Source organism: Meriones unguiculatus, chromosome 19, assembly GCF_030254825.1.
Source record: "Meriones unguiculatus strain TT.TT164.6M chromosome 19, Bangor_MerUng_6.1, whole genome shotgun sequence".
Taxonomy (NCBI): Eukaryota; Metazoa; Chordata; class Mammalia; order Rodentia; family Muridae; genus Meriones; species Meriones unguiculatus.
Window position 1 is genome coordinate 36655558 of NC_083366.1, and position 18724 is coordinate 36674281.

General features: G+C 39.5%; 1 protein-coding gene across 1 annotated transcript in view; it reads left to right on the top strand.

The window, feature by feature from the left end:
- Positions 1-18724, top strand: part of LOC110553994 (uncharacterized) — a 30634-nt gene continuing 11910 nt past the window's right edge. The window contains exons 1-6 of the mRNA XM_060372515.1: positions 1-761; positions 3198-3489; positions 3594-3901; positions 9927-9939; positions 11791-12033; positions 16442-16768. Coding sequence (XP_060228498.1) covers positions 3447-3489; positions 3594-3901; positions 9927-9939; positions 11791-12033; positions 16442-16768 — 934 coding nt within the window. The 5' untranslated portion in view covers positions 1-761; positions 3198-3446. The remainder of the gene's footprint in view (positions 762-3197; positions 3490-3593; positions 3902-9926; positions 9940-11790; positions 12034-16441; positions 16769-18724) is intronic.

An 18724-nucleotide genomic window follows, 5' to 3' on the forward strand; every position in this document is an offset into this window, starting at 1 on the left:
TTCTAGAGCAGCCTGCATAAAAACCACCCCCACCTGTGACCCCACCGCCATCCTTCTTGGCAACCTCAGACACCTGCTGCTCAGCTGAGGGGCTACCTAAGCCTCCTTTCCCCATAGGGATTTTGGGGTTTCCAGGCATCATCTTGGGTTTTATTCCCCCAGTGAGGTCCTAGGTCCTGTGGATTGCCTACTGAAGGCAGGAGAGCCCCACACTATTTCCTATGTAGTTGGGTATCTGAAAGCTATTCAAATACAGAATGGGGAGTGCTCAGCATGATCAGGTGTTTATTAATTCTATGCACAGATCTTTTTTTTCTTTCTTTACACAATATATATTACTTTTTAAATTTTATTTATTTTTTATATTAATTACAATTTATTCCCTTTCTATCCCCGATGTAGTACCATCCCTCATTCCCTCCCAATCTCTCCCTCATCTCCTCCCATACCTCCTCCCCAGGACACTGATAGAGGAAGTCCTTCTCCCTTCCATCTGACCCTAGCCTATTAGGTCTCATCAGGACTGGCTGCATTGTCTTCCTCTGTGACCTGGTTAGGCTGCTCCCCCCTCAGGTGGAGGTGATCAAAGAGCCAGCCACTGAGTTCATGTCAGAGACAGCCCCTGTTCCACTTACTAGGAACAACACTTGGATAATTCTTAGAGGACTGAAGGTGAAAGATGTATCCTGAGCATGGAATACAAGACCAGACTGCCCAGGCATCAGACTGAGACAGTCTCAGGACAGAGATAAGTCAAACAGGTATATGACTGATGAGGTCTGGAACTTGTCCTCTTAGGAATATGCAGAGCTTCCATCAGAGTCTGTCCAGCACGCAGCAGTAAGCAACTCTGAGAATGAAACACAAGTGCACCATAGAGATACTTTGAGGATTTAGTTTGAGGAACAGAAGAAGACCCTGAATGGGGCCATGCATAGGGGTTTGTGGTTTAAAAGGAGAGTGAATAATTCAATGTAGAGTGTAAGGCTGGAGTTAAACTCCCCATCTGTGGTTATTGGTCCACAGGGGGTTGTAGAAGGCAGCACTCTTGGAAAACTAAGAGAGCAATGCATCACTCTGTGTTTTAAACATAAATTTTAAATGGTTCATTTTCTCTTATTGATTATAAAAGCAATGTTAGGACTTGATGACATCACTGAAGATTCCTGATTTGTGACAATGTCATGTCATAGCCTGGTGTCATTCAATGATGTCAGCCTCTTAATGCTCCTAACAATTCAACTGCAGACAAAGTACACATGCTGAATTCAAAGCTTAAAATATTGCTCAGTAATCTATAGGGTAAAGAAATAGTGATGGTTTTTCTCTTGGTCATCATTCATTAAGTTTTCACATCTGTTATTTAAAACTCTATGCTGCTTCTCACAGTGAGTCAACCAATGGAAGGGAACAAGAAGCCATATGTGCAGATACTACTAACACGTAGTAGTTATTCAGTGTGCCTGTGTGTGTGCAAAATAACAAAAGATCTCATTCCTTCTTTTTTCACCACCTCCATTTTCGCAAAGAAAAAATTAAAAACTCTTGGTTTTAAGAAGTTTTCAGAATTATTAACATGTGTTACAAAAATCTATATGTATTTTTGATAAACACATAGTAGTTGTGTATAGTAAAATTCATAGGGTAAAGTGGGACATATATTTTATTTTATTTTGAGACAGTCTTTTTGAACCTAGCTGACCTGGAAGTTGATATTTATCCAAGAATGCCATGACCAATTCTCAAGTTCTGGGATTACATGCTTGCTACCACTTACTTACATGGTGCTGGGGATCAAACCCAGAGCTAAGCAAGCAAATCACCACCTGAGCTACAGCTGAGCCAGAAGTCAGATGCTTTAGCTGATTCAGGAAAGTGGAGTAGCTGTCTGCAGTCATTCTACTCTGCTTCACAATGGTGAACATTTGCCCCTGCTAACTGTACCCTGTTCCTTCATCCACACTATCCCCACCCCTCTCTCCTCAGTACTCTAGGCTTGATCAATTGATATTTTATTCTCTACAACTCTGACACCAAGTTTCTACTGTCCACAAAGAAGTGGGATATGAGTGCCCTCTTATAGCAGCAGTGAAGATGAGTGACTTACATGTCTGTCTTCACCTCAGTTATTTCCTGCAACACAATGATTTTTCTATCTTATTGCTACACATGATATTATTTGTTCCTTTTTGATCGTTGAATAATATTCCATTGCATGCATATGTGTGTGCATGTACACACACACACACACACACACACAACTCAGATTTTCTTTATCTACTCATCCATGATGAGAAAATAAAGTTAACAAATATCTTGGCTCATATCAATAGTATTGCCAAAACCATGAAGAATCAAATACCACTTTGACAAGATGGTTTCCATTCCTGGGGGAACATGCACTGTGTGGAGAAGGGAGTGAAATTCTATTTCTAGTCATAAATATGTAGAGGAAATTTTGAAGAAAATATGTAGAATAGCTGGTGTCTTCATGGCTTTTTCCGCTTACTAATAAGAGGTTTTTGCTTATCTGAATCCTCATACCTAAGAATTCTGTGTTAGCTGATGTGTCATTTCACTTCCCTTTCCCAATGTTTCCATTTGTAATGGAGAAAAACACAGCACCCCTTCATAGGGCTGCAGACAGCATTAAATCAAGTCTTCTAATAAAGCTTTTCAAGTATCTGAACAATCTCCAAGGCTCTGAAACACTGATGTTAACCTTAAAGCTATCAGTGAATGTTAATCATGGCTGTCTTAAGCTGTCTCTACCTTATATACACTCGTGACTCCAAGCTCCACGAGAAGATGATGCTTTGAATGGATTACCTTGGTCATTACCTCTCAACAATTTCAATTTTCTTTGGTTGGTTTGTTTGTTATGACGTTCTTGTATTAGAAAGGAAATGTGTGCATTCAAGTCACAATCTACTGTGTGTTTTTGAGGTTGGTAAAAAGTTGGTAAAAGCAATTAGTATCATTTGCTTGTTCACAGAGAGTCAGCCAAATGTGACATCTAAGGTTTCTTTTTTCTATGGCAAAACGTCACAGCCAGCGTTTGTATCTGTGTCCTAAATCAATAACCAATCACAAAAACACACAGAATATAGCAAATTTTTTATTTTAGAGTCTCAAAGAAACATAACTACAATAGAATGAAGGACTGACGGGGTCCATTCTCCCCACTCTGTACCCAGATGAGGAAATGCAGACAAAGGCTGCCTCTCCAGACCTTTAACCCACATACACATCTGCCCCACTGCTGTGGGACAGGAAGCCCCAGAGCTGCTGAGAACTGGAACAAACCATGACCAACCCCTTGTGGATCCACTGACCCTGCATTTTCTTTCCTGAGACACCAGACCAGCCCCACCTCCCAGCTGGCAACCTGAGACTCCAGCTCACAGACCACTTCCTCCTCCTGGTGAAGCAGCCTGACCTTTGGGATGCTGCTCCTGAGGGGATTCGCCTTCTCCTGCCTCTGGGTTTGTAAGTAGACATGCTCTTCTGCAGGAGGCTTGGAGGTCATCCTCATTTCCACTTCTTCAAATGAGGTTCTGTTTGTTCATGAGACTTTTTCTCTTTGCTTGCAGTTGGACTCAGGCAGCTGGAACAAACTGAAATGTCAGTCACTGGACTAACAGATAAGAGTGGGCAAATACCCTGTAAAGTTTCTCTTCCAGATTTTGGCAATGCATATATACATTGGTACCGTCAGAAAACCAACCAAGAGCTTGAGTATCTACTGTATTTCAAGACAAGTTACCATCAACTCTTCTTGGATGGGAAGAACAAGAAAATTGAGGCTGGTAAAGACTTTCTAACTTCTACTTCAACCTTGAAAGTAAATTTCTTGAAGAAGGAGGATGAAGCCACCTACTACTGTGCAGCCTGGATATTAGCACAACATTAGAGCTTCTAGAGCAGCCTGCATAAAAACCACCCCAAGCTGTGACCCCACCTTCATCCTTCTTGGCAACCTCAGACACCTTCTACTCAGCTGAGGGACCACCGTAGCCTCTTTTTCCCACAGGTTTTTGAGGTTTCCAGGCATCATCTTGGGTTTTATTCCCCCAGTGAGGTATTAGGTCCTGTGGATTACCTACTGAAGGCAGGAGAGCCCCACACTATTTCCTTTGTAGTTAGGGTGTCTGAGAGCTATTCAAATTCAGAATGGGGAGTGCTCAGCACGATTAGGTCTTTTAATTCTCTGCACAAAGATAAATGTGAGGAGAAATGTGCATCTCACAGAGATATATCCTGCTACAGTTTCACAGTTCCCTCATAAACACTGAAGTTTTTAGGGGTTGCAATATCTGTCTTTAGTTACAATTTATAGTTTATAGTGAAGAAAGCTAGTGAACATCACAGCTGTAAGTAAGTGATCAGCTCGCTGGGGGATCTGACCAAAGTACAGCTCCTGGGAGGTGGGTCAATGTGCCAGAGCTTGGTCTACACGCTGGGCTCATGGCTGGGACAAAGCAAACCCTGCTCCTGTACATCAATGATCTTTAAAAAAACATAATATACCTAGAGCAAGAGCATCAGTAGATGCAGTGGATCACAGAGCAAAAGAAAAGAACAAAACAAAAGGACATGCTATAGTTGGTGGACTGAGGACAAGGAGATTTGAGATGAAGTGAATGAGAGAGTGGAGTAGAATGTGCATTGACAATGTGTTATATCAGAACAAAACAACGTCCTACAGACTGGAAATGGATCATCACCAACCCCATATCTGACAGAGGGCTAATATCCAGAATATATAAAAAATTCAAGAAGTCAAAAAAACAACAAATCAAGTAATCCAATTAAAAAATGGGGTACAGAGAAAAAGAGAATATTTTCTGTAGAGGAATATAGAATGGCAGAGAAACACTTAAAGAAATGCCCAACATCCTTAGTCATCAGGGAAATGCAAATCAAAACAACCCTGATGTTTCATCTTACACCCATCAAAATGGCTAAGATCAAAAACTCAAGTGACAACACATTCTGGAGAGGATGTGGAGAAAGGGGAACCCTCCTCCATTGCAGGTGGGAATGTAAACTTGTACAACCACTTTGGATATCAATAGGGTGCTTTCTCAGACAATTAGGAATAGTGCTTCCTCAAGATCCAGCTATACCACTCCTACGCATATACCCAAAACATGCTCAAGTACATAACAAGGACATTTGCTCAACCATGTTCATAGCAGTGTTATTTCAGAATAGCCAGAACCTGTAAACAACACAGATACAGAAATTGTGGTACATTTACACAAGGGAATACTATTCAGCAATTAAAAACAAGGAAATCATGAAATTCGCAGGCAAATGGTAGGATCTAGAAAAGATCATTCGGAGAGAGGTACCCAGAAGCAGAAAGACACTCATGTTGTTTAGACATATAATATAGCATAAACATACTAAAATCTGTACAGCTTAAGAAGCTAAGCAAGAAGGAAGACCCTGAGTAAAATGATCAATCCACACTCAGAAAGGCAAACAGGACAGACATTGGAAGAAGGAGAAAGCAGGGAACAAGACAGGAGACTACCACAGAGGGCCTCTGAAAGACTCTACCCAGCAGTGTATCAAAGCAGATGCTGAGGCTCATAACCAAACTTTGGGCAGAGTGCAGGGAATCTTATGAAAGAAGGGGGAGATATAAAAACCTGGAGGGGACATGAGGAAAGCAACAGAACCAAAATATTTATGCACATGGGTCTTTTCTGAGACTGATACTCCAACCAAGGACCATTCATGGAGATAACCTAGAACCTCTGTTCAGATGTAGCCCATGGCAGCTCAGTCTACAAGTGAGTTTCCTAGGAACAGGGACTGTCTCTGACATGACCTCAGGTGCTGGTTCTTTGATCAACTCCCCCTAAGGGGGGAGGAGCCTAACCAGAAAATGCAGCCAGTCCTGAGGAGATCTGATAAGCTAGGGTCAGATTGAAGGAGAGGAGGACCTCCCTTAGTGGACTTGAAGAGGGGCATGGAAGGAGAGGAGGAAGAGAGGGTGGAATTTGGAGGGAATGTGGGAGGGGGCTACAGCTGGGGTACAGTTGAATAAACTGCAATTAATATAAAAAATAAAAAATAAAATTAAAAATAGAAATCCTCAAACAATAAAATAACAAAAGAGGAAGAAATATCCCTATAGCTCATAAAGCAACAATATAAGAAAAAAGTTTGGACAATATGTTTATTCTGAGTTTAGTAGTGGGGTGATTGAGTAGGTTCAAAATGCTAAAGGTAAAAGAGTACAAATTTCTTTCCCACGTTCTTCAAATCTACTTTCTGTGGAAATCTACTTTGCCAGAAAGAGCATTCTGCCTAGAACTTCCATAATGGTGAAAAACTCAAATGTTGTCGTCTTGAAGGCAAAGTATCTTGAACTATCTTTAACCACTTAACAATGTTTAATTGTTCTTGTATTTAACAAGCATCTTTCTAACTAGCAGACAAATCTCTTTGGAATATGTTAACAGACCACTGGCTTCCACCAGCCCAAAGGCTGAGCATGCGATGAGATATTATCTAATGCCTCTGCTACAGATTTCCCCACTTTGCTATAATACACCTACTTGATATTTTCATTAAAGTATTTGAATAGTACCTTGATTCATGGTTTCTATTTATTTCATTATTACTAAACCTTATCAAATTCTTCCCTTGTTGGAGCAATAGCATTTGTAATAAACTCAATCCATGTTCCTGGGAAATGACCACTTATAGTTCCATCTGAAATCCAACTCTCTTATTCTCAATAAAGTGAAAACTATGTTTTGCAATGAGCCTCTAAGTAATTAATGGGGAAAAAAGTTCTGACTTCAGAAAGTATATTTAGGTGGATGTTGTGCTAATCACATTTGGGAGGCCGAAGTAAGAAAAATGTGACACTGAGGGCAGCCTGGGCATCTTAGTGAGACACTAGTTCACAGGGGGTGGGGAGAAGAGAGGAGGACAGAAATTGAAAGGCAGAGAGACAGACAGAGAGAGACACAGAGACAGAGAGAGACACACAGAGAGGCCAGGATCAGTCAAAACAGAAGTTTTTAAAATATTGCTGATACTGTTAGTATTTATCACAGAGGTAACATAACATGGGTCTAGCCATAGTTTAGGTAAATTTTCATCTATGGTTTTATTTAAGGTGTTTCATGTCCTTTCCCTGGAATTCTCCTCATTCTGTTATCCTTAATTTGTAGATTGATCCTTTCACCATGTCCCAAAGGACTCACATGTTGCATTCTTGTGCTTCTTAAAATTTATCATTTTCCGTGACAAAATTATCCAATTTCTCTACCTTGTCTTCAAGCACTGATATCCTACTGTCCACATGATTATTCTGTTGATGAGACATTGCACTTAGCTTTGTATTTGACTTAGCCAAATTGTTTACTTCAAGCATTATTCTAGCTTAAATTTTCTTCCTTATCTCTATCACATATTCTGAGTTGTCTTTATTATTTTATTTGTTGGTTCTCTCTTGGAATTTATCCAGGAGTTAATTCTTATTCTCTTTGGACTCATTTAGGAGTTAATTCCTGTTCTCTGTGAAAATATTTATTTTTCTTAGAAAAATATCTATAATTTTACAATTTATTCTTCTGGAGTTTTGTCTAAATTACGCTCACTAGGGACTGCATGTTTGGTAATTTTGGAGGAGACCATACTCTTGGCTTTTCTTGTTGCTGATGATTTAGGATTGAACTTGCACCCCTGAAGGTGATTTGCTGCTTCAGTTTTTGGTGTGAGTCTCTGGCCTCCCTTCACTGAGTACGTGTTTGGATCCTTGGTTTAGTTGGTTTTATACCAGCTGGATGATGTTTGAAGTTCAGGCCTGGAGACCCTCCATACTGTCTTATGAGGGGGAACATGGCACTGATGCCAGCACAGTTGGGAGGGGTACGAACTCTGATCTCACTAGTAGGTGTTCTGCTTGAGCTGGCATGGAAGGAAGGGGGTGCTGCAGTTGTCAGGGGTGTTGTCTCTAAGACTGAGGAAGCATACAGGGTCTTGTGGCAGTGGGGTTGGGGGTAGCAGAGTTTGGTGGTATGGTCTCCTATCAGACAAGTCAGCAGGGATTGTGGAGGGTCCTGTACATAACACTGGAGTTTGGGATGCCAGAGTTAGCTAAGGTATGTGCAATTTACTTTTATATTTCCCTATTTCTCAATACTTACTAAATGAATCCTTGTTACATATACATTCTCTGTATGGCTTTGGTTAAATTACATAACTTTGATTCATTTTCCTAATTTGCAATGGATGATGTAATAATATTAACCTTAATGAACTATTGCAAGGTATCACCAGATAATACACATAAAGAGCTTGTAAGGCCTGTAATCATCCTATCATTCAGTAATTGCGGTATTGGACTGATGATCTGGATGTCAGCACATATTAGTGTATGTAATTATTTAGAAAACTAAATATAGGAGGCTGTCTAAAACACACAGGTTTGTTTTTAATGTGTATTAGCATGGTACAAGGATGTGTCATCTTTAATTTGGCGAGTTAATGGCAACACTTAACAACAAAACTAAGTCTAAAGCAGGTTTCCTTGGCTGGGGGGTTAGAAGTCTAACCTGGGATGGTTATAAGTTCTATCTGTGGCTTCTCTCCAAATACTCCAGTGAAGTGTAGAGTAAGCAGCAGTGCTAAGAGAGAAGTCTGCCCAAGAGAAATTTAAAATGTAGATTTCAGGGACTGTATATTTTCTATCTATCTCTTAACTGTCCTTTAGCTGACTAACCAGTAGCTATCATTTATATACTTACATATTTATCTGTCATGTATTATCTACTATTTACTTATCATCAATCTTATCTATCAATCATCTATCTACTACTCATAATCTATCATCCATTATCTATTAGCTAGCATTTACCTATAAGTATTTATTATCTAGTATATATTTAGTACTGTTTCAGTTGCCTCCGTTCTTTCTCTTCTTTCTCTTTATCACTACCTCTCCCCTTTCTTTATTCCCTTCCTCCTTTCTAGCTCTGTCACTCCCTTAAATTCAAGCACACAATAACTTTACTTTTTAAACAACTTTTTATGTTATGCCTTCAAAGAGAAACATTAGTTTTTCAAAAAATTAAAAATTGATTAATAAAATAATTTCTATAGCACACCTTGATAAATATGAGATTTCCCTTTTGCTCCTCTGCAGGTTTTTAGATGAAAGTGAATAATTATGAGCAGGATAAGAGCAGAAGGTATTCATTCACAGCAGTGAGTGAACCGCACCCATTTGCTTATTAGCATCATGGGAATAAAGCATAAGACTCTGGGGAAATGCTGCATCTAAGGGCATTTGTTATTTATAAGGCTCTCAAATTCTCTTTTATGATTGCAGAATTCTCATCTCAGTCTATACTGTGTATAACAATGAAACCCATCCTGTATGATTACTATAATCACATACTGTTAGAGATCTCTTATGTAATATGGAAAATATAAACATCAGTTTCTTAAGATGATTTCAAGGAGAGTTGTCTTTGAAACACATAATAGGCGAGAGGAGGTGGGGGGACACTTGCCACTATAAAGGGGAAGATGACTCTGTTATAACATAGGTGTGATAATGAAGCCTCTGCTATTTAGTAGTTCCTTTGCACCAGGGACATGATCAAGTGACCCTGTGACATAGCTCTGAACCATGATTTACCCTCTTTTTCTGACCCTTCTTCACAGAGCTAGAGCCTTACCTTAATCTACTGCTGTGAGGTCCTATTTGCTGTCTCTGGTGTCCATTGCCACTAGCACTGCCAAATGCCAGTCCCCTGAGTTTTTCCTTCTATCACTAGGTTGAGTTTGTAAGCTGATTTTGCTCTCTTCTTCCCTTCCAAAATTTGTATATTTGGAGACAACTGGGAATAATAATGATTTGAAATTTTCTATTTCCTCTCCTTGTTTTTCAGATGGCGACTCCAAGTGAGGGTATCTGAGGATCAGCTGTCCTTTACCAAAAATCATACAAGGTGGCACACATAAAGTGCAAGCTCTCTGGGTCTCCCACTCAGAACACAGTTGTGCACTGGTGCCAGCTGAAAGCAGGGTAGGCCCTTGAAACAAATTCTCTATGGTTTAGTCAAGACTGACAAGCCAGACAAACCCCACTCCCTCTTGGAAAGAGGTGAGAATAATGGTACCTTTAGCCCATTAATCAACAGTGTTATCACATCAGATGAAGCTATGTACTATTGTGCCTGCTGGGATCTCAGTGTCTCAGCATCTGAAGGAACACGTAAGAAAACCTTACTATCCCTGTTCTTCAGTTGCACTCATAGTTCTGAAACCATCAAGGACTCAGTGCTCTCTCAACAGTAGGTTCACAGGTCATTGGACTGTGTGGGTCCTTAGGACTCACTTAGCTCAAAGCTGTCACTGCAAATGGGGAAGCTGGAGCCCAGATAGACACAAAGGTGGCTGCACCTCAGTGCCTCTTCCTGCCTCTTTTATGATCAGTGCTGAGCCAAGCTTCTTTTAGAAAATATTTTGAATAGTTTTAATTCTCAATGTGGCACATGTCAGAACCATCTGGAAAGAGAGTATGAATGAAGAATGGCATTGGATTGTGATGTCACTTGTAAAATTACACTGATGTCAGTGGGTGAAAGTGTATGACTTTTCTCTCTTGCATGTGTCGATAGTATAAGTATAAAATTCTATAATGCTAACACACACACACACACACATATATATATATATACATATATATATGAATCAATTTATATTGCTTAAGAAAACAGCCTGCTTGTCATTCTCATAGAAGTCTCCAACCAGTTAGGAACCAGAAATCATTAAAAACAGCAACATTTCTGCAAATGAACGATGTGAACTCAATGCACAAACTATTGTTTTGTCTCAAAATGCTACTTGGGGGCTGAAGTGGTGGCTTAGCAATCGAGAGCATTCTGTTTTCACAGAATTACCTGATTTGGTTCTCAGCATGCACACAACTACTGGTTAACTCCAGTTGATTGGATTTTTGTCCTTTTTTTGGCTTCTGTGGGTACTGAGCATGCACATGCTATAGTATCAGCATGCAGCTGAAATATTCACATTTGTAGAACTAAATTTTAGCATTTACATTTAAAACCATATTCAGTACATAATTTTCTTCTGCAGTCTTTTCTTGTCATCTGATTGGTGGTTGTGAGTGGGCTGTTGATGGTCAGTTTTTCTGATTACCAGCAGTCCTCGATCCTCAGTGTAATTCAGGCCTGGACTTTTGGGTGTAGAAAGGACATGGCAGTGAACCAGATCTGGTGGGTCTTCACCTGGGCTCCAGGGCATTTCTGGCCATTCCTTTCCTCCTGTTGAGTTGAGTGTGTGGAGTTCCCTTAACCACCCTCAAGAGACTTGTTCCCCTGGATTTTCACAACACTGGAATTTAGTTCTCACATTGTAGTTAAATAAGGAATTTATAATTCCATGGGAGATAGAATTTTATAATTTTATTTTCTTAGGTGAGAGAAAATAGGAAGTTTAGTTTTCCAGCCTTAAACTTTGTCTGTTGGGTACATTTCAATTGCCATTGCTAAGAAGCTTTGTCCCTTAAAAGACCTTCAAATTTCTGAAAGAGTGGCTTTGGTATTTCTGAGAACAAGCATATTTGTTGAATTATCTTAGCAAGGTCAACAAATTAAACATCTGGGAATTAAAAAAAAAGAGAGACTAATTCTCAGAATCTGTTTCCTGTTAACTTAGAAAAGTAGTTGGTTTGAGGCTTTTTTTTTCTTTCTTTCTTTTTCCTTCCCACTGTCTGTTGATACTTTCCAGTCATTGCTACCTTAGAAAAGAGAAGAGTTTGTGAAATCAGTTTAGAAGGAAACTTACAAACTCTAGGTCGACACAAAACTTTCCAATGGAATCCAAGTCAGCTTTCTAAGAGAGTCCCTAAATGGTTCAGCACAACGAAACTCAAGAGGGCTCATGTTTTTGTAGAAGCTCTAAGCAGTGTGAAAAAGTCATCATGGATCATGGTATTTGGAAGTGGGACAAAGCTCAGAGTAATTCCCTCAGGTAAGAAAGCTGTTGAATTGTTATCTTACAAGTGTATAATCGGTGAGATTTTTTTTTATTATTTTTAGAAAGAAAAAAATTATGATCAACTATGCCTGAAAACAACTTCACAGTTATGAGTTACTTAATAAAGCAATTTCTTCCTTTCTTGTCAGTCAACAAACTGAAATCCTGCATTTAAAATGCACAGACGAGGTAACAGCTAAAATTCTATGAAGACTAAGTGTTTGATAATGCTGTTCACTGATGTCATTATTACATCAGGTTACTTATTGTAGACGGTCTTTTAAGTTGGACTCCTTAACGGGGAATTTTATTAATTTCTACTCTATATAGTTGGGAAATTCCATTATGTTCCTTTCTTCAGAAAACTGCAAAATTTCTAGTCATGGTTATGACTACATGCCTAAGTACAGTGAAAGCTAATGCTAATATTCTTACAGTAGAGTCTAAGGATGTCGACTCATCCTTCCCATTTACCTGACAGCTTCACATAGTGTGAGAACAGACAGAATTCATGACACTGAGACACTTGAGTGCTGTCTGAAGAAGGCCCAATTTAATGGAAAGTGCCTGTTCCAAAAGACATTTGAATCCCAAGACCATGAAGAGACTCTTCATGGCTCTGCATCTGCATTTGATCATCCAAGCTCTTAGCTGGCAAGCAGTTCCTGCCAGAATGGGAGTGAGGGTAGAAAAGACACAGACTCCACACTAAAGGGATTCTTGTCCTGAGGGTTCATGTCCTAGATGTTGTGATTAGGCCCCACAAGACCTTGGACTGTGGATTTCAGAAAGATGGGAGCCTCTGGCTTCCAGGAATCCTTTTCTTCTTAATTTGTGTAGTAGCTATTGCTTTTAAAATCCAAAGTAGCATGAGCACTTCACATGCAAAACATATAAGAACTGAAATGCTTGTAGGTGCAAGTATTTTGGATGAGTGATACTTGAAACGTGGGCCGGGAAAAATTAGAGGGTATCACTACATATTATCCTATTAAAGAGAAAAATAATATGAAAACATTTTGAAGGCTAGGCCTTATGCTAAGGCGTTTGTGTGCCTGCAGCCATTATTCTACACTCCTTACAGCTGCATAACTTACAGCTGCCAGGACTCTCCTGATGAGGCAGCTATAGAAATAACCACAGGTCAGCAAATGCATAGTGTGGAATGAAAATCCGGTGCTCCGGAATCTGTCAGAGAATCTTCAAGTCAAAAAAAAGATTCTCTCAACAAGGAATAGCTTACAAGGGCATCATTAATTGTTCATAGTCTTGGGTTGGGAATGGCAGCTCAGAGGTAGAATTATTGCCTACCATGCCAGAGGAGCCACTGCTAAGGAACCCATGAATGTGCTCATGTGCTCTGTGAGATAACTCATCTTTCTTCAGTTGGAGTTGGATCCTAGTAAGAAGTCATGCTATGAGCCATCTAGATGCCAATCATTTCACTCATCTGAATCACCAAATGCCCATTAGTATTATTTAATATAGATTAATTGCACATTCAAATACATGAGTACTGTTACTGGTCCATCTTAACTCTATTTGCATTGCGTTCTTTTCCATAATTTATTTTGGAGAACTTCATTAGCACTATGTTTACCCCAGTTCTGTTCCTCTCTTTCCCCCCACTAACACTCTAATATGCCCTCCAAACTCCCTCTTAAGTTTTGGCTTCATTCTTTAATGAGAATTATATTATAGAACGTATATTATATTTTATATTGATATATTTACAATATAATTTATTATTTTCTATTATATACATATATTAGAATTAATGATCACACACCTATATAATGAATTTCATTTACAGTGTGCTTAGTCCCTTTAATGTTGTCAGTGTTTGTGTAGATGCTTAGGCTGACCACTCATTGTTGGCTAACCCAGCAGAGGCTCATGCCTTTAGAATTCTGATTCTCTCTCTCTCTCAGCAGGCATTAATTGCCTGTAATTTTTCATCTAGGAGAGGAACCTTGTCAGATTTCTCCTATCCAAACTAGCATGTCAACTGGTGGAATTGTTTTCCAGTTTCATTTTGGCAGCCATATTCTTGAGAATCCATAGGTGTCATATGAAAAGGACACTCTCAGCAGATATCCTGGTCCTCTGTCTTCTGCCATATTTCTGCCCCCCTTTTCTGGCATATATCCTGAATCTTAGGTGCAGGAGTTCTGTAGTAATAGGTATGGACATCGAGTGGTCAATTTTTGCCTGCAATTTGACCAGCTGAAGTTTCTGTAATGGTTTCCATCTGCCAAAAGGACACACTAGGCTCTGTGCTCAAGGATAGGCATTTGAAATGCAGTTAGGAATTATTCTGGTTTGGGGAAGTGGTTTTTCTCTAGGGTTTAGTAATAGGCTCTCCTATAGGATAGACAACCTCACCAGCCAAGAGAAGCAGGCTAGGTTTACAGTGTTAGGCAAAGTTTTCTCCATTTGAGAAAGCCTTAAATCCAATTAGATGGCTACTGTTTATCCCCAAGGTATACTTGGCATTACTGCCCTGTAAGGATATCTTGTCATCTGGTCATTGTGGTTTATAGGTCATTCATTGTTTTTCTGCCTTGGCAGTTTGCATATCTTCTTCTGCTACTATGAGAGCTAATTCTCAGGAAGGAGGCTTCAAGGTCAGTTCCATCTCAATTCTTTCAAATCCTATATCTAGAGTCCTGTATCTAAAGTCTCTTCAGCAATAGGATCATACTTGCAATTTCTTGGAGGCAAGCAAGAGCAACGTTAACAACCTGTATTGTTTTGGAGGTATCTTGGACTCCCCTGATCAAAATCTAAAATGAATTTTCTCATGGTTAGCCCAGGGAGTTTTGTGAGATAGTCTATAGATAAGGAGAAACCCTGTCTGCCTAAATAATCTTCCCCCCCTACCTCCCCCTCACGCCCTCTGTGTGTGTGTGTTATTTTAAATAAGTATTCCCTAAGGCTTCTCAAATCTCTGTAGTGTTATCTATCCTTTCCCCCTCCCTCTCTTTGTCTTGCTGTCCACTTTCCTTTGCCAGTTAAAGTAACCTTAACAGCAAGTGCTCTTAGCTGCTGAGTGATCTCTCCAGCCCCTGTTTTTCTGTTATTTGTACATTCTGGATATTGAATCTCTGTCAGATATGTAGCTTGCAAAGATTCTCTCCCACTTCTTCATCTCTTAATTGATTATCCCTTCTTGTTCAGAAGCTTTTTTAGTTTTATAAGTTCCTTTAATGAATGTCACTTCCAAAGTTAGCATTAACTGAGTCTGTATAAATCTGATATATTCTCTAGGTTGTGCTTTGGCTCACCTTTTCACATGAAGCATGCACAAAGTTTACATGCACAGTCACTCCTGTATCATAAGGGATACTTTGGTAAAGAAAGCCTCAGTCTATATTCTCTCATTTTAGACCTGCCTAAATTCAGCCTTTGGCATCCCAGTCATAAAGCCAGGACTGAGAAACGTATCTCCCATCCTCCCAAACAATCAGTCCACAGGATAGAAAGAGAAAAAGATATAACACACAAATATCAATGGATTCGTTTAAATGGCACTTTCCAAAATCTACTTAAGAAAATTAAAATAATATCCACAAGGAGTCAGCCAGCTAAGAAACAATAAAGATCAAAACATAAACAAAAAGAAACAGTTGTGGTTATATAGCAAAAGACATTAAAAGAGAATGCAAATCATTTGGAAGGGAAGGTTTAAAAACAAGGTTTAACCCCCAAGCTGAGAGTAGGTTAGATGTTGGAATGAGGTGTTGTGGAATTATAGAGAATCAGCATGGACTGCAGAATTGGGCAGAGATCCCTGGACATAGCCAAGGGATCAATTCAGTGGGGACTAGTGTACTTGGAAGGAGATGGCCACTGAAACAGGCAACCCACCTGTGACATTTCTTCTGAGAGATAATATCAAATTATCAGATTTGAGAATCTGCTACGTAGAGGGTGAAATAATTACAGATGCATGGGGAAATGATCTATCCTTTAGACAGTGTAAGAGACAAAGGGTGGGGACACTAGGCAATAGAGAACATAGATTAACATCCTAAGAGACATCATAGAGTCATTCCCTGTACTCCTTCATCCATTTTGAACATGTGCTCCACCCTGAGAAAGCACAGGAGATGTAATAAAGAATCCATGCTGGCCTGTGGCACAGCAAAGGCCAGATTTCAAGTAAGCTCCTCCAGTTAACATGTCTCCTGAAAGTCATGCAAAACGCCCTCTTAATTGAGAGTATCTTTAAAGAGAGGACGATAATAAGTTTTGTGACTTATGGTGGCTGGGAGTCTACAGTGGGTGCTAACTCAGTCATGGTTTGTTTTCTTAACACTGTACACCAGATCATGTCTGGTTTATTGAGCCTCTAGTTCTCTCTAATAATTATCTTCTTATATTTTACATTTTCCTACAGGCAAACTCTTGGGTTCAGACATTTCTCCCAAGCCTACCATCTTTCTTCCTTCTGTTGCTGAAACAAATCATGATAAGGCCGGGACATACCTCTGTCTCCTTGAGAAATTCTTCCCTGACGTTATAAGGGTATATTGGAAGAAAAAGAATGGTGATCAGATTCTGAAATCTCAAGAGGGAAACACCATGAAGACCGGCGACACATACATGAAGTTAAGCTGGCTGACTGTGCCTGAAGACTCAATGGATAAAGAGCATAGATGTATTGTCCAACACGAAAGCAATAAGAGAGGTCATCAAGAGGTTCTGTTTCCTCCCATAAAAAAAGGTACGTGTAAGTTAATGTAAATACAACTTAGCAGAAAATGTATGTAAACGATTGTTATAGTTTGTATTTATAAAAGTAAAATATCAATCTTCCTTCCATCTTATTACATATGTTGTAAACACAGAACCATGCTGTTTGTCCCAGAGAATGTTACAGGTGAGGGAGAACTAGCAGAATATTTGTGTTTATTTTACTCAGTTTTAGTTATGCTATGTAAAATAACAGATCATATCATCTTTTCAAGAATTTTATCGCATGAACTGAAATAAAAACATTCCTGAAAGCCTCTAGCAACTCAGTGTATGAAATCCTGAAATGCTGTTTCCCCTTTTGCTTACCTCACTTGATCCAGACAGAACAATACACACCTTTCAGAAATGTTCTGCAGTGTAAAATAAACAAAAGTACCCAATTCAATTTCAATACACTAAATTTTGTCTACCATATGTTTTTAACTGACAGAATGGAGCCTACACAAAAGATTTACATTCACTGCCACCTCCAACAACAGCAATAAAATAGAACTATTTGTCACTGAAGATATGTGGCAGTCTGAGGCTTTCTGGCTTTTGTTTGAAGTATAATTGGTATACAGCAATCATAATTCAAGTTTGGATGAGGCTAACATATGCAACGCCTTTCTGTTTTCTGTGGTGAATGGCTTTCTTGCCATTGGTAAATGCAACCCCTGAGGTAGACATTTGCTGTGTCACCTGTATGCCAGACCCAAGTGAGATGTCATAAGAATTTACAAAGAGTTGATGTCCCAATGGCTGCAGTGAAGATCCTGTGTTCATTTAGAATCATACTTAACTCAGGGATCATGTCCTAGATGCTTTCACACAGCGAGGCAGAGGACTGAGTGGGCAAAGACTGGGAGAGTGACAGTAGCCAGCTCATGGTGTGGGTATGTTGCCATCCTGAACTGAAAGCATTGGTAACACCCCCAAGTTACAGAGAAAAAGAATTTTTTTTATTTTCTCCCATGTGGTTTAGAAGCCTTTTTTGTCTTGTGGAGAAACATACAAATGACAGAAAATGGGGAAACTTTTGACATCTGCCCATCAGAGGTCCTTAGTAAGTCTTGGTCCTCTAGAATGCTTTGTTTCAGCAGCAGCCAGCAATGTCTGCAAAGTTGCCTGCCTTTACCTAAGGTCGTCATAGAGAGAAAAATGAATTAACAACAATGAAGGAAGTTGCTTGCCACAGCATAGCAAACCATGACAAGACAGCCCCTTATTCTAACTCCAGCTTAGAGATAGAGGCAAGTGAATATACAAAGCAGGAAGCTAACATAGCCATTTTATTAGTGTAATTGTGGTATGACTTTTCTAGTGGTCAGGGGAGAAATAAAAGAAGAACAAAACGCTTGACGATGGAGCTGTTTAGAGAAGACTTCTAGCTATTAAATTTACTTACAATGAATGCTAAAACAAGGGTTTGCCCTATGCGTCTCATCGTAGGAACATGATCAAGGGCATTTCTTGTAAAGCATTCAACAAAGAACTTCTGACAGGGTCTCTGGGAATACTTTTTCAATTAAATTTTTATTTTTTTATATTAATTACAGATTATTCATTTTGTGTCCCAACTGCAGCCCCCTCCTCCATTCCCTCCCAATCCTACCCTCCTTCCCTCATCTCCTCTGTCCTTTCAAAGTCCACTGACAGGGGAGGTCTTCCTCCATTTCCATCTGACCCTAGCTTATCAGGTCTCATCAGGACTGGCTGCATTGTCTGCTGTGGCCTGGCAGGGCTTTTTGGTTTGTGTCTTTGGTCTTGATAAAAGCTTCCAAGTCACACTAATGTGATTATGAAAGGACATGAAGCTGATCTCTAAGACTGCAATTACTGTTGGCTGAGGGAGTTTAGAAACACATCGATTATATTATTATTAACTCTGTTCTTTGAATCTCCATCAGTTCATGCTGATGGTGATTTTCATTTATCTTTTAGA